The sequence below is a fragment of the Carassius auratus genome, unplaced genomic scaffold (genome assembly GCF_003368295.1).
Source record: "Carassius auratus strain Wakin unplaced genomic scaffold, ASM336829v1 scaf_tig00020199, whole genome shotgun sequence".
In the NCBI taxonomy this organism is placed as follows: domain Eukaryota; kingdom Metazoa; phylum Chordata; class Actinopteri; order Cypriniformes; family Cyprinidae; genus Carassius; species Carassius auratus.
Genome location: NW_020525010.1, coordinates 82,491 through 95,508, shown reverse-complemented (window position 1 = coordinate 95,508; position 13,018 = coordinate 82,491). Strand labels below are relative to the sequence as shown.

The following is a 13,018-nucleotide window of genomic DNA, read 5'->3' as shown; positions in this document are numbered from 1 at the left end:
TAAGGGTGTAACGTGTAGTGATTGCGGTTTATTACATGCATTTTCTTGTCAAAAGTTAGCAATAATAGCTTCCAGCAATCTGTAACCGATGAGAAGGGTGTGGAAACCAGAGAAATGTCTCAATACAAAGAGTGACTGTGTATAACTTACTAAAAATAATTGGGTGGAGAGAAACAAGAGCCACACGATTCTGTGCTGTGTGCGTCTATTAACCAAATGACATCAAGAAGACGAGCCCTTTCACCATCAAAGCCTCTTTGTGATCATAATACTGCTAACAATGAGGTCAAGCTCATCAAAAATGTCTAATTTTAGCCTAATGCAAAAAAAAAAAAAAAAAAGAAAGAATATGCAACCTATTTTATATCGAAAGTTACATACATCACTCCAAATCTAAGTTTTTTTAAGTACTATAATGCAAATATGGTATAATATTTCAGTAGTTTAAATGTATTTAGTATTATTTATTGTACTTATTAGTATGGAAGCCCAATTCAATAATTTATATATGATTTATGGATATTGAAAAAATTGCAAGAGGCATAGTAAACCCTGAACTTATAGAAAAATGTGTTCATATCTTGCAATTCTGAATTTTCTCAGAACTGCAAGTGAATACCTTGCAATTTTGACCTTTTCTTTTATTACTTATTTTTTTTAATCCATGGTGGGGTAAAAAAAAAAAAAAGAAAGAAAAAAGATGATTTATGAGAGAGAGAAAAAAAGTTAAAGTTTTTCCATGCCAGAAATTGGCTTAAATAAATTCGTTTTTTAATATATATATAAAATAAAAATAAAAAAGATTAAAAAAAAATAAAATAAATAAAAAATACACACCCAGATGCATTAGAGCAAAATATAATTTGTCTTTTTTTTTTTTTTTACATGAAACAAACATGTTTTTTTTTGTGGGATTCTTCTTTAAGAGTTGCCGAAAGCAATATCCAGTCACTTCCACAAACAAAATAAATCAAAAACTGACATCTTCCAGCTATGAAGACTCTAAAAATATACGAAAATAAAATTGTGCGACAAGAACAGCACTTTGTTTCCATACAAAACAGGTTGAGCTACATTTCTAAGCAGAACTGGTGTCCTCGTGCGAGACATTAGTGAACAAATTCGGGATATATTTGAGCTTCTAACATGAGGAAGCGTGATTATTCAAACTTCCTGATTTCCTGTGCAACACTTCTGCCATCCGTTAAGCATTGAATATAACTAAACACGTCTTTCGCTACTTTCCCCTCTTGGATCGTCCCTTGCGGCCGCTCAGTCTGCCGGGGCCATGGGCCGAGGGCCCGGGCTGTGGGGCGGCGGGGGCCGAAGCGATGTTGATCTGACCCTCTTGGATTTCTTGTCGGGCGTCCGCCGGCATGCGGTCGATCTGCTGCTGTGTCTCCAGGTAGAACATGACGTCTCGCAGCTGCTCCTGCAGATCGGCGATCTGGACGTCTTTATTGGCTGCCATCTCGAGACCCCGCCTCTCCTCCTCCTGCAACTGCGCCTGGAGCTGCGTCTGATTGGCTCGCAGACATCGGTTCATCTCCTGCTCCTCCCGCAGCTCTTGACCGAGCTTCAGCACTTTGTTGTTCAGCTGTGAACATCTGCAGAAAAAAACAGCACAAAAGACTGAATGTTGACATTTTAATAAGCATCTACACCTTTCAAAAAAGTAATTTCTAAAATTGGCATTACCAATTACTCTAAAATTGGTATAAAATTAAAGTCTTGTGTCTAAAGTTATGTTCCAAATTTGAATTTGATATGAAAAAAAATTTATGTTCCTGTGAGATTTTATTTAGGGTGTCATACCACAAACAGCCACTGGGAGCCATCAAAACTACTTTGAATTTTGCCTAATTTTTCTCTAGATTTTTCTGTGAAGTTTACTTCTATCTCAAAATAGATCCCGAGTCTCAGACCTTTCCAATTATATGTTTGTTGCCAAGATTATAAAAAGTTTTGATTCTTAATACATTATAGCCAAAAAAAAAAAGAAAAAAATAATAATTTATTATTTTAATTCAAGTTATTTTAGCACATTTTTTAATGTCTGTACAATTTATATTAATTTTAATATCTTAGTACATTATTTTAATAAACTAAATAATGAAAATGAGAAATGTTGCCTCGTCTACTAGCTGAAATAACTCTCTAACACATCCACCCATTTATTTTTAGTAAGTTATACACGGTCACTCTTTGTACTGAGATATTTCTGTGGTTTCCACACCCTTCTCATTTATTACAGATGCGTGGGATTGCTGGAGGATATTAATAATTGTATAATTTTAGTTAAGTGTAATAAGTAGTAATGTTATCTGGCCTATAGTTAACAGATATTGCTAAGAGGGTCTCCCAAATGTCTCATTTGATGATGATGAAAAATTCATGTGAAAGATAATGTTATTTTTACTTTTTTTCAATGGATTGTTTTTCTTTGGTGAGTTCGTTGAGTTTCCGCTCCAAACTGTCACACTTGTCAATCGTCTCCTTGAATTTGGCCTTCATGTTGTTGATCTGAAACCCACACGAACATAAAGAAGCTGGATCACTGATGTTTATATAAGACATAGCGGATTATTATGATCTTAAACGTAATGCTGTTATGGATTTGTTCGGTTCTCACTTCCTCTGCTGTGTCTTTCTCCAGATGAGCTATTTTATTCTCCCAGTAAATGCGCTGAGAATCCAGCTGGCTGGTTAATAAATATGAATACTGTAGAAGATAGATTTGTTAAAGCAGAGATGGCAGAGTATCTAACACAGAGCAAATTTACACACACAAACACACACACACACACACACACACACCTCGAGCTGCAGCGCATCGATCTTCTCATCCTGACACGTGTCACCCTCACACTCGTACTGCACCATCTTCCCGTCGTTTTTACTGGCAACAAGTCGATGAACGTAGTTATCTGATCAATATAAAGGCAAAGAGTCAAAATTGTTACAAACAAATTTTTTTTTTATTAAAACATTCAATGCATGTAACCTGCATTATGTTTGAAGTGAAATATTAACAGGATTATTCAAAAATAAATATTTTAGGGGAAAACTTGATTTTATCCAGTAAAATTTATATATATATATATATATATATATGTGTGTGTATGTGTGTGTGTGTAACATTTTAAGGTAACAAAAAAGATAAACTAAACAACTTAGAAATAAAACTGAAAAAATAGATAGTCTAATTAAAAAATAAATTAATTAATTAAAATAAAAATGCCAAAAGCACACAAAAAAAATTACCTAAAATTTAAATGAAAACCAAAAATCTAAAAATAAAAACTAATCTAAAAACATTAATAAAAACTATATTAATAATACTTAACACTGAATTGGACAAGTGTTTAAAGATGTAAAACATGACCGTGATCCATATATATTAGTGAAATGTTAATATGAATAATCATCAATAAACATTTTTTTTTTTATTAAATATCAATTATTTTTTTAAAGGACCTATAACACTAGCTTTCTCTATCAGTTTTATTTTTATCTATTAAATAATTTTTTATTTTTTTTTTAATTAACTTGCTTTGTGTGCTGTGTTAATGCTGGGTAGACACCAAAATATTTTTTAGATAATTATGAGATTTTCAAAATGTGATAGACCACAAACATGAGGATAAAAAATTGTAGATTTAACTGTTTTGCTCCAATAGTGTGTGGTGTACAATGATGTGAAAAAGACAGCACGGCTCAAAATCAGCCCGATTATCTTTTGGTGTGTACCCAGCATAAGCTAACTGAGAGTTGGTAAATCACTTGCGTATCATTGCTCTTCTGTTGATTCTGATCACTTCCATTGTCCTCATTTGTAACTCACTTTGAATAAAAGCATCTGCTAAATCACTAAATGTCAGGATTTTATAGTAATATTTGTAATTATTTATCAGAGAAGTAAATATTTAACTGTTATTTTCAAGCATGTGACTGAAAATCACATCAACTGTATCCTAGATTATTATTTTCCCAGTCATTATTTTGTTTTTTTAGCACCTCTGCATTTCTATGAGGTCACTCACCTCCAGCGTAGTCCCAGACCCTGTGATTGGTCAGCTGCATGGCGTACGTGTGCTGCGTTTCCTCAAAGTGCTTGTAGGCATGACGGCTAACATAGCGTCCGCAGCCGATGTGACCGCAGATGAGACAGATCCACAGATTCTGTGACACATAACACGCGTCTCAAATATAAGGTCATGCAAGTTACTGAATCCATAAAGTGTACAAACTGAAAAATACATCTTTGTAGGATATATGTTATACATGATGTGCAAAAATTTATTATTCATATTACATTATAAATAATTATATTGCATATATACATACTCTCACCTAAAGGATTATTAGGAACAGCATACTAATACTGTGTTTGACCCCCTTTCGCCTTCAGAACTGCCTTAATTCGACATGGCATTGATTCAACAAGGTGCTGAGATCTGGTGACTGTGGGGGCCACTTTAGTACAGTGAACTCATGTTCAAGAAATCAGTTTGAAATGATTCAAGCTTTGTGACATGGTGCATTATCCTGCTGGAAGTAGCCATCAGAGGATGGTCACATGGTGGTCATAAAGGGATGGACATGGTCAGAAACAATGCTCAGGAAGGCCGTGGCATTTAAACGATGCCCAACTGGTACTAAGAGGCTAAAGTGTGCCAAGAAAACATCCCCCACACCATTACACCACCACCAGGCTGCACAACGGGAACAAGGCATGATGGATCAATGTTCTCATTCTGTTTACGCCAAATTCTGACTCTACCATCTGAATGTCTCAACAGAAATCTTCAGAGACTCATCAGATCAGGCAACATTTTTCCAGTCTTCCAACTGTCCAATTTTGGTGAGCTCATTCAAACTGTAGCCTCTTTTTCCTATTTGTAGTGGAGATGAGTGGTACCCGGTGGGGTCTTCTGTGGTTGTAGCCCATCCTCCTCAAGGTTGTACATGTCGTGGCTTCACAAATGCTTTGCTGCATACCTCGGTTGTAACAAGTGGTTATTTCAGTTAAAGGTTCTCTTCTATCAGCTTGAATCAGTCGGCCCATTATCCTCTGACCTCCAGCATCAACAAGGCATTTTTTCCCACAGGACTGCAGCATACTGGATGTTTTTCCCTTTTCACACCATTCTTTGTAAACGCGTGAAAATCCCAGTGACTGAGCAGATTGTGAAATACTCAGACCGGCCCGTCTGGCACCAACAACCATGCCACGCTCAAAATTGCTTAAATCACTTTTCTTTCCCATTCTGACATTCAGTTTGGAGTTCAGGAGATTGTCTTGACCAGGACCACATCCCTAAATGCATTGAAGCAACTACATTGTGATTGGTTGATTAGATAATTGCATTAATGAGAAATTGAACAGGTGTTCCTAACAATCCTTTAGGTGAGTGTATAACCTGGTTCATGTGCCTGTCTGGCAGCAGATCACTGTGTCCTGTTCTATTTTTCAGATGTGTTTTCTCCAAAGCTTCTTTTTCATTGATTTAATGGATTAGTTGTTTACCTCTTGGACCCCACACTCAAAACACTTGTTCTCCTCCACTGGTTCAGGAGTCTGACAGTATCTGCACACGGGACACCTGCGGGGAGAAAAAGTGCATGCTGTTAGTGCTCTTAAAGGAATAGTGAACATTTGTTGAATATGTAACTCATCCTCAAGATGTAAATGAGTTGGTTTCCTCATCAGATTTGGAGAAATGTAGCATTGCATCACTTGCTCACCAGTGGATGATCTGTAGTGAATGGGTGCCACCAAAATTAGAGCCAAAACAGCGGATAAAAATAAATAAAGTAATCCACACCACTCCAGTTCATCTGTTAATGTGATGTCTTGAGAAGACAAAAACTCGCATGTTTGTAGGAAACAAATGCATCATCACAATCCATAATAACACTTCCTCTGTTGAAAAAGTCCATCTCATGTTGTCTCTCACATCAAAATCCAGCCACATATTTGTTTAGAGCTATTTTGGACTAAACGGTGCTTGATCTGTGCAGATTTATTTCCAGATTCAGACAAGATGCACTTGAGGAAGTATTATTATGGATAGAGGACTTATATTTTAGCCTGAAACAATGTTTAAAGTTAAAAACATTTTAATGATGGAGTTGTTTTCTTACAAAGATGCAGTTTTTGTCTTCACAAGACATTAACAGATGGACTGGAGTGGTGTGGATTATTGTGATGTTTTTAAATTCTGTTTGGACTCTCATTCTGACGGCACCCATTCACTGCAGAACATGAGCAAGTGATGCAATGCTACATTTCTCCAAATATGATACAATTTTTTTTTTTTTTAATTCATCTAGATCTTGGATGGCCTGAGGGTGGGTACATTTTCTGTTCATTTTGGAGGAAACTACTGCTTTAAAGACAATGTGATGTCAAAAATACCATTCACTTTCTTTATAAATGTCCCATCTTCAGTCTAAAGTTAATACTTATGAGTCAAAGCTTGAGTTTGTAGTCTGTTAAAATCACTAGCTCATAGTATTAGCGTTAGTAATAGTGATGCATGTATTAGCAAACTTCACTAATTATATCATGACCTATTTTTCATGTCCAATCAAATCCTGATGAATAAAATAAAGTCCCACCCTACATTAATTTCCCACTGAATATCGGTTTACTCAGAAATATGTCACCAAAACACATCACACGTGCCAACAAATCATGCAACAAAACACTTAAACCTGAAACCTTCTGCACTCCTATTGTGCGCATGAAACATGACACTGTGACGTTCATCTCACAGGTCAGGGGTCAAATATGACAATTAAACACAAACACAGCAACAAGAATAGAGAACGATGAAACCTGTATCACGTCAATGAAGAATCAGGACAAAAAGGTTAAAAGTGACGCACGTAAATAACATATGAGAGCAAAATATGAGCACAAACACAGTCAAGCTCTGATGCGTCATGAGAGAAGAATGTGACACCAGGGTGTGGATGAAATTTGCCAAGCATGAACTAAAGAAATTAATATAATACACACACACACACACACACACACATAAATATACAGTGTTGGGGGGTAACGCATTACAAGTAATGCAAGTTATATATTCAGATTACTTTTTTCAAGTAACTAGTAAAGTAACGCATTACTTTTTAATTTACAAGAAAATATCTGAATTACTTTTACAAAAAAGTAATACCAGTTACTTTGCTTTCCTATTTATTGACTGAAAAGTTGGAAATGCAGAGGCTTTGTGTGCTGTGTGAACATGATGTAGTTCTAGACTAAATGTGAGTTTAAGGGTAGTAATGCAATATTGTAATGCATTACTTTTATATATATATATATATATATATATATATATATATATATATATATATATGGAGCAATAGCCAAAACTATAGATTTTTCTTTTATTCCAAAAATCATTAGGATATCAAGTAAAAAAAAAACGTTATTTTCAATTAGTAATATGCATTGCTAAGAATTAATTTGAACAATTTTAAAGATGATTTTCCTAAGTATTTAGATTTTTTGCTCCCTCAGATTCCAGATTTTCAAATAGTTGTATCTCAGCCAAATATTGTCAGGTCCTAATTATAAACCATACATCAATGGAAAGCTTATTTATTTTGCTTAGATGTATACATTTAGACTGGTTTTGTGGTCCAGGGTCACACACACACACACATATATATGCACACACACACTTATAACTTATTGTTTATAATTAAATGTAGAACAAATTATTTAAATATCAAGTTATAATATAATAAAGTCAATAATAACTATATTACAACCAGGGTAGGGTCAGACATTCCAGCATGATTCAAATTAGTATTACTATTTAATATATATTTTGCTAGCCCACACAGCCTTGGATATATCACCACCAAACTAACATATGTATATATATATACACTTTCTAATCATTTTGAAAACAAAATGTAATTATATATATATATATAAAACTATGTTTTGTTTTCAAAATGATTAAAAAAGTGAGTCATCTTGATTGCATGTTGAATCTTCAGGCTTTGGTTGTGAACGACAGCACTCACGTTGCATCCTCCCATCTCTGCAGACACTGGCTGTGAAAGCTGTGGTTGCACAGGGTGGTCAGCACGCCATTGACCGACTCGTCCATGCGCTCCAAACACACGGTGCACTTGGGCAGCTCCGTCAGATCCATCACAGGTAAACTGGCCCCCTGTTTATAATGAAGAGTTTGAGATCATTCACACATTCCAGAACACTGCAGCTATTGATATGCATGAAAACCAGTGCTGTGTTTAAACAAAAACAGCTAGTCAGCAACAAAACAGGTCAATCCTGGTCACTCGAGCAATGCATCGGTCTAAAATAGTGTTACGTTGCCAAGAATTGTATAACTTTGTGTCATTTGTTCAAATCGTAGTAGCTGCTTGCTTCATTAATGATGATAATATGATTCATTATTCATTTTAGAACTTCTAGTTAATAATTCAATCTAGAGCCGCTAGATTTGCTTTAGTAAACACTACTAACTAATGCTCCAGAGCCTTACTTCTTCAGATTTGATGACTTCTGCTCTCTCCACATACACTAACTGGCAGACAGCATCCTCAATGGAGTTGAACTGACGGCCGTTACATGCCGTGTAGAAGCTGTCAGCATCGGCCTAAAGAAAATAAAAAAACACAATGACCATCCATTCATAAAATGCTGAACATCAAAAAAAACTATGAGTTTATTTTGCAAATCACATGGCAAAATGTGTCTACGGTCAGAATCGGAGGCAGATCAACTTCTTGTGAAGTTTATATGCAGGCAGCACCAGAAAATGCATGAACGTTTTTTTTCTGGAGGATTGTGATATAAACCAAATTAGTGAGGATTAGATAGACTGGGGACTTTTTAGATCCTGCCCAATCAGATTTCACTTCATGCATTGTTATTGTTCTTGTTTCTGTCCAAATCACTAACCTGACGCCTGAACTTGACCAGCACCATGTACTGGTTGGGCATGGAGTCCCGGATGACCTTCATGTGCTCCATGACGTCGTTGAAGGGAGCCACAAACTTCATGAGGTCGTGGCTGGTCATGGTGGTTGGAACGGTGAGGATGCACAGCATCGCGCTCCGCCGCACGTCCTCTGTGAGCGACGTCATCTTACTGTCAACACACAAAACAAGACCAACGGCTCCAATCAACCATGCAACAAAGCATCTGTTGTTCTAATTCCACAAATTCAGTTTTTTTGACACAATAACATTTTGAAAATTCATATAAATAAATCCCAGCAAACCAACTCGGTGACAAATATGATCTCTGATGACAAAGTCTGTAAGCTTACAAAAACACCCTTACAAATAATCAAAGCCAACTTCGTTTCCCAATTACGTAGGAAAATTGACAAAAGAAAACAACAACAACAACAAATTTAAAAGCCAAGAATGTCACAAATCTAGCGGCTCTGACAGCATTCTCTGTGTTTCAGCAGCTATGCTCTAATGATTCAACCTTGTACCAAGTTCAGGCTGTTTTCATGGAGTCACAGTTCACAAGAGTGGAGATGAATTTGACCCTAATAATTTCAAAGGCTTTTGTGCGAACAAAAATTGTTCTAGCAGTATTTTAAGCAATAGAATTGTAAACTTCCTTAATAACGGACACAATGTCCTGAGCAGAGTGTGTGAGTGGCAACAACTTCCCCAAGTATTTCAGTACATTTTGAAATATCACAAAAGTTGTGTTCGTAAAATAAATTAAATGAAAAGAATAAAATAGTAGCAGAGTAGTAATCTATTGGAAAACTAGTGTGCAAACTTTTTTTTCCATCACATGCCAAGCTTATTGCATGGCTGTCTGCATTTGAAGGTATCATTGCTGCTTATTGCAGAGAAAATTTAGTTTGTGAAGGATGAAAATAACTGTTTTCGTCAGTTAGCCTATTTTATCAACGCATCACAACGCATCATTTGCTTGATTGCATTATTGAGCGAGAGATTGCATGTGAATAGGTACTGTCCCTGTTTAAATCATGCATTATCCAAAAATATTCAGTATATAGAAGGAACAAACTAATTCCTAGAGGAAAAACAAGCAAGCTAAATATGTTTAACGTGAATTCTTGATAAATGTGCAGTTTTAAATATTATGGGCTGTTGGTATGAGCTGCTCTTGGAGCGAGAGAAAACCACAATGCTCCGACTTAAAAAAAAAATAAAAAAAAAAAAATAAAAAAAAAGTCCTCCTCGCTGCTCTGCTCACACACTCTGGTCCCGAGTCAGAATGGCTTCCTTCCAAATCACAGACATGCTGACCACATTCTCACTCTACACAGGCTAATCAATAAACAACGACAAAGAGAACAACAAATGGAAAAATATTTGCATGCTGTGTCAATAATAAAAAAAAAAAAAGCATTTGATTTTATTTGGCACAATGCAATATGTAATAAATCAGAATTCTGCAAACTCATTCTAAAAGGAGAACACACAATAATGCGTAAAGAGCATAATTATGCCAATCCTACTGACTATTAAAATGCAAAAAAAGATCACTAATTATATTGGAGAGACAGACAGACGGACAGACAGATAGATAAACGACAGATAGACAGATAGATAGATAGATAGATAGATAGATAGATAGATAGATAGATAGATAGATAGATAGATAGATAGATAGATAGACATAGAACGACAGACAGACAGACAGACAGACAGACAGACAGATAGATAGATAGACAGACAGACAGACAGACAGACAGATAGATAGATAGATAGATAGATAGATAGATAGATAGATAGATAGATAGATAGACATAGAACGACAGACAGACAGACAGATAGATAGACAGACAGACAGACAGACAGACAGACAGACAGACAGACAGACAGACAGACAGACAGACAGATAGACAGATAGATAGATAGATAGATAGATAGATAGATAGATAGATAGATAGACAGACAGACAGACAGACAGACAGACAGACAGACAGACAGACAGACAGACAGACAGATAGACAGATAGACAGACAGACAGATAGCACTAACTTAGTTTTGTAGAGGTGCATGATGCCGTGGACGATCTCCACTGAGGGGTTTCCGCTGAAGAAGGAGATCTGATCCGGCAGCTGTTTTGAGGGAGAGTCTGGAGTCACACTCTCGTCCGTTTGATCGGTAGCTTCTCCGTTTACATCAGCTGTGGACTTCAGATCGTCTTTACCGTCCTCGGCTCCTGATGGAAAAACACAGTCGGTTTACTCATCAGGGGTTAAACGAGTGTCAGATGAAAGAGAGTAAGAGCAGACCTGCACTGGGCTGGAAGGTCTCGATCACCATGTCGCTCATGACGCGGCTGCCCAGGTGCTGGTGGAGGACGGCCGCTCGCTCCAGCTCTGTTTTACCGGCCAGCGTCGCTCTAGCGGACACCAGCGCTGTCTCTCTCATCTCGTCCTCTGACATCTCTGAAACTATGGGACACAGGAGACATGAGCGGTCTTAACATAAAGGCCTCAAAGAGATTCTAGAAGCAAGCTCAGAGCTCAAAAACTGAATGAAAGAATGCTAGCTGTTAACACCAAACCAGATGCTCACGATATTTAGCATAATCATGTTTCTGTGCTATTCTCTCAGCTCAGGTACGTGTTTCAACTGCCACTAATATAATAAATTATTCCGAAAAATAATAAAATGAGTATATTACTATTTATTGTTTAAAATGTTTTGCTATTTAGTTTATGATTACTATTTCACTGTATTTGTTTTCGTTATCCTATGTTATACATACTAGAAAATATTTAATAACATTAGAAATAATATTAATAATAATAATTATTACTACTACTACTATTTTACTGAATTACTTAATTTTACTTCTAATGAATTGTCTCAATGTTGTGTTTTACTTTTATCAAGCTCTGTAAGAAAATAATAATAATAAATAATTGCATAATAATATTGTGTATTATTATTATTATTTATTTTATAGGAAAATCAAGTAATACATATGCAGGTATGATTACCCTTAATAATACTATAATATTTTCATATAAACCATGTCACTGTATGTCACTTTAATAATAATTATTACTACTACTATTTTACTGAATTACTTAATTTTACTTCTAATGAATTGTCTCAATGTTGTGTTTTACTTTTATCAAGCTCTGTAAGAAAATAATAATAATAAATAATTAAATAATAATATTGTGTATTATTTATTTAATAGGAAAATCAAGTAATGCATATGATATACTATAATATTTTCATATAAACCATGTCACTGTATGTCACTTTAGGAAACATAATATTTGCATCGTAGTTTAGAATACCATTGTACCTTATGGCTTGTCCAAAAATTTATGATGTTTTTGGACATGCCCACAAGAAACAAATAGTATGGTAATGATAATAACATGGTATATGAATCTGGCCATCATCCTGTACCGTGGTAAACAAAGTCAATGTGAATGTGAATGTCAGTTATGTAACAGTAAACGAGCGAAACTCACCGGCGCAGTAGTGAAAGCCGCGCGGGGAATCAGACTGATCAGCGAGCTCGAGTCTGATCACAACCAGAGACACACTCATGTGTTCAGAGGATCGAGCCCTGACACACTGACACACTGCTGCAGACACAACACCTGCTCACGGGCTCTCATCAGAGATATATGCCATAAACGCTGAACAGAATCACGCTAACCATTAGAGAGAAAACGCGTGAAAACAACAAGGACGCTTGAGAACGAAAAACAAATGACTGCGCTACTTCCGGGAACGAGGAGAATTTCAAAATAAAAGCCCTAATTCACACTTTATAATAAGAGCCTTTCATGGCCACTGTTTGTGAATAATATAATGGTAGTATTGTTTAATATGCGTCATATACACCATGGCATTTTGATTATTCTAATTAATATAGTTATGATACTAATTATATTATCAGAATGATATATTTATTGCCAATTATTATTTGAGTACATTATTACACACTCAAATAATTAGTCTTGAAGTGATAGATAGATAGACACAGTA

The 13,018-nt window shown here is 35.8% G+C and overlaps 1 protein-coding gene across 1 annotated transcript; it reads right to left on the bottom strand.

Annotated features, from left to right (window-relative positions):
* Positions 1-842: 842 nt before the first annotated feature.
* On the bottom strand, positions 843-12,757 carry LOC113076370 (BRCA1-associated protein-like). The gene is made up of 12 exons (XM_026249015.1): positions 12,496-12,757; positions 11,293-11,454; positions 11,036-11,219; positions 8,957-9,146; positions 8,538-8,651; positions 8,053-8,201; positions 5,531-5,606; positions 4,044-4,182; positions 2,818-2,927; positions 2,633-2,722; positions 2,420-2,523; positions 843-1,607 (listed from the first exon to the last, which is right to left on the bottom strand). The coding sequence occupies exons 1-12, from the start codon at positions 12,572-12,574 to the stop codon at positions 1,238-1,240; spliced, it is 1,767 nt and encodes a 588-aa protein (XP_026104800.1). The 5' UTR covers positions 12,575-12,757; the 3' UTR covers positions 843-1,237.
* Positions 12,758-13,018: the final 261 nt, after the last annotated feature.

What these genes read in the sequence shown, in the direction of transcription:
- LOC113076370 (XM_026249015.1), bottom strand. Translation starts at nt 12,574, where the DNA reads ATGAGTGTGTCTCTGGTTGTGATCAGACTCGAGCTCGCTGATCAGTCT. An exon ending in TGGTCAAGTTCAGGCGTCAG is followed by an intron (nt 8,652 to 8,956) that starts GTTAGTGATTTG and finishes TATTTTCTTTAG; the next exon opens with GCCGATGCTGACAGCTTCTA. An exon ending in CAGAGATGGGAGGATGCAAC is followed by an intron (nt 5,607 to 8,052) that starts GTGAGTGCTGTC and finishes TTCTCCCCGCAG; the next exon opens with GTGTCCCGTGTGCAGATACT.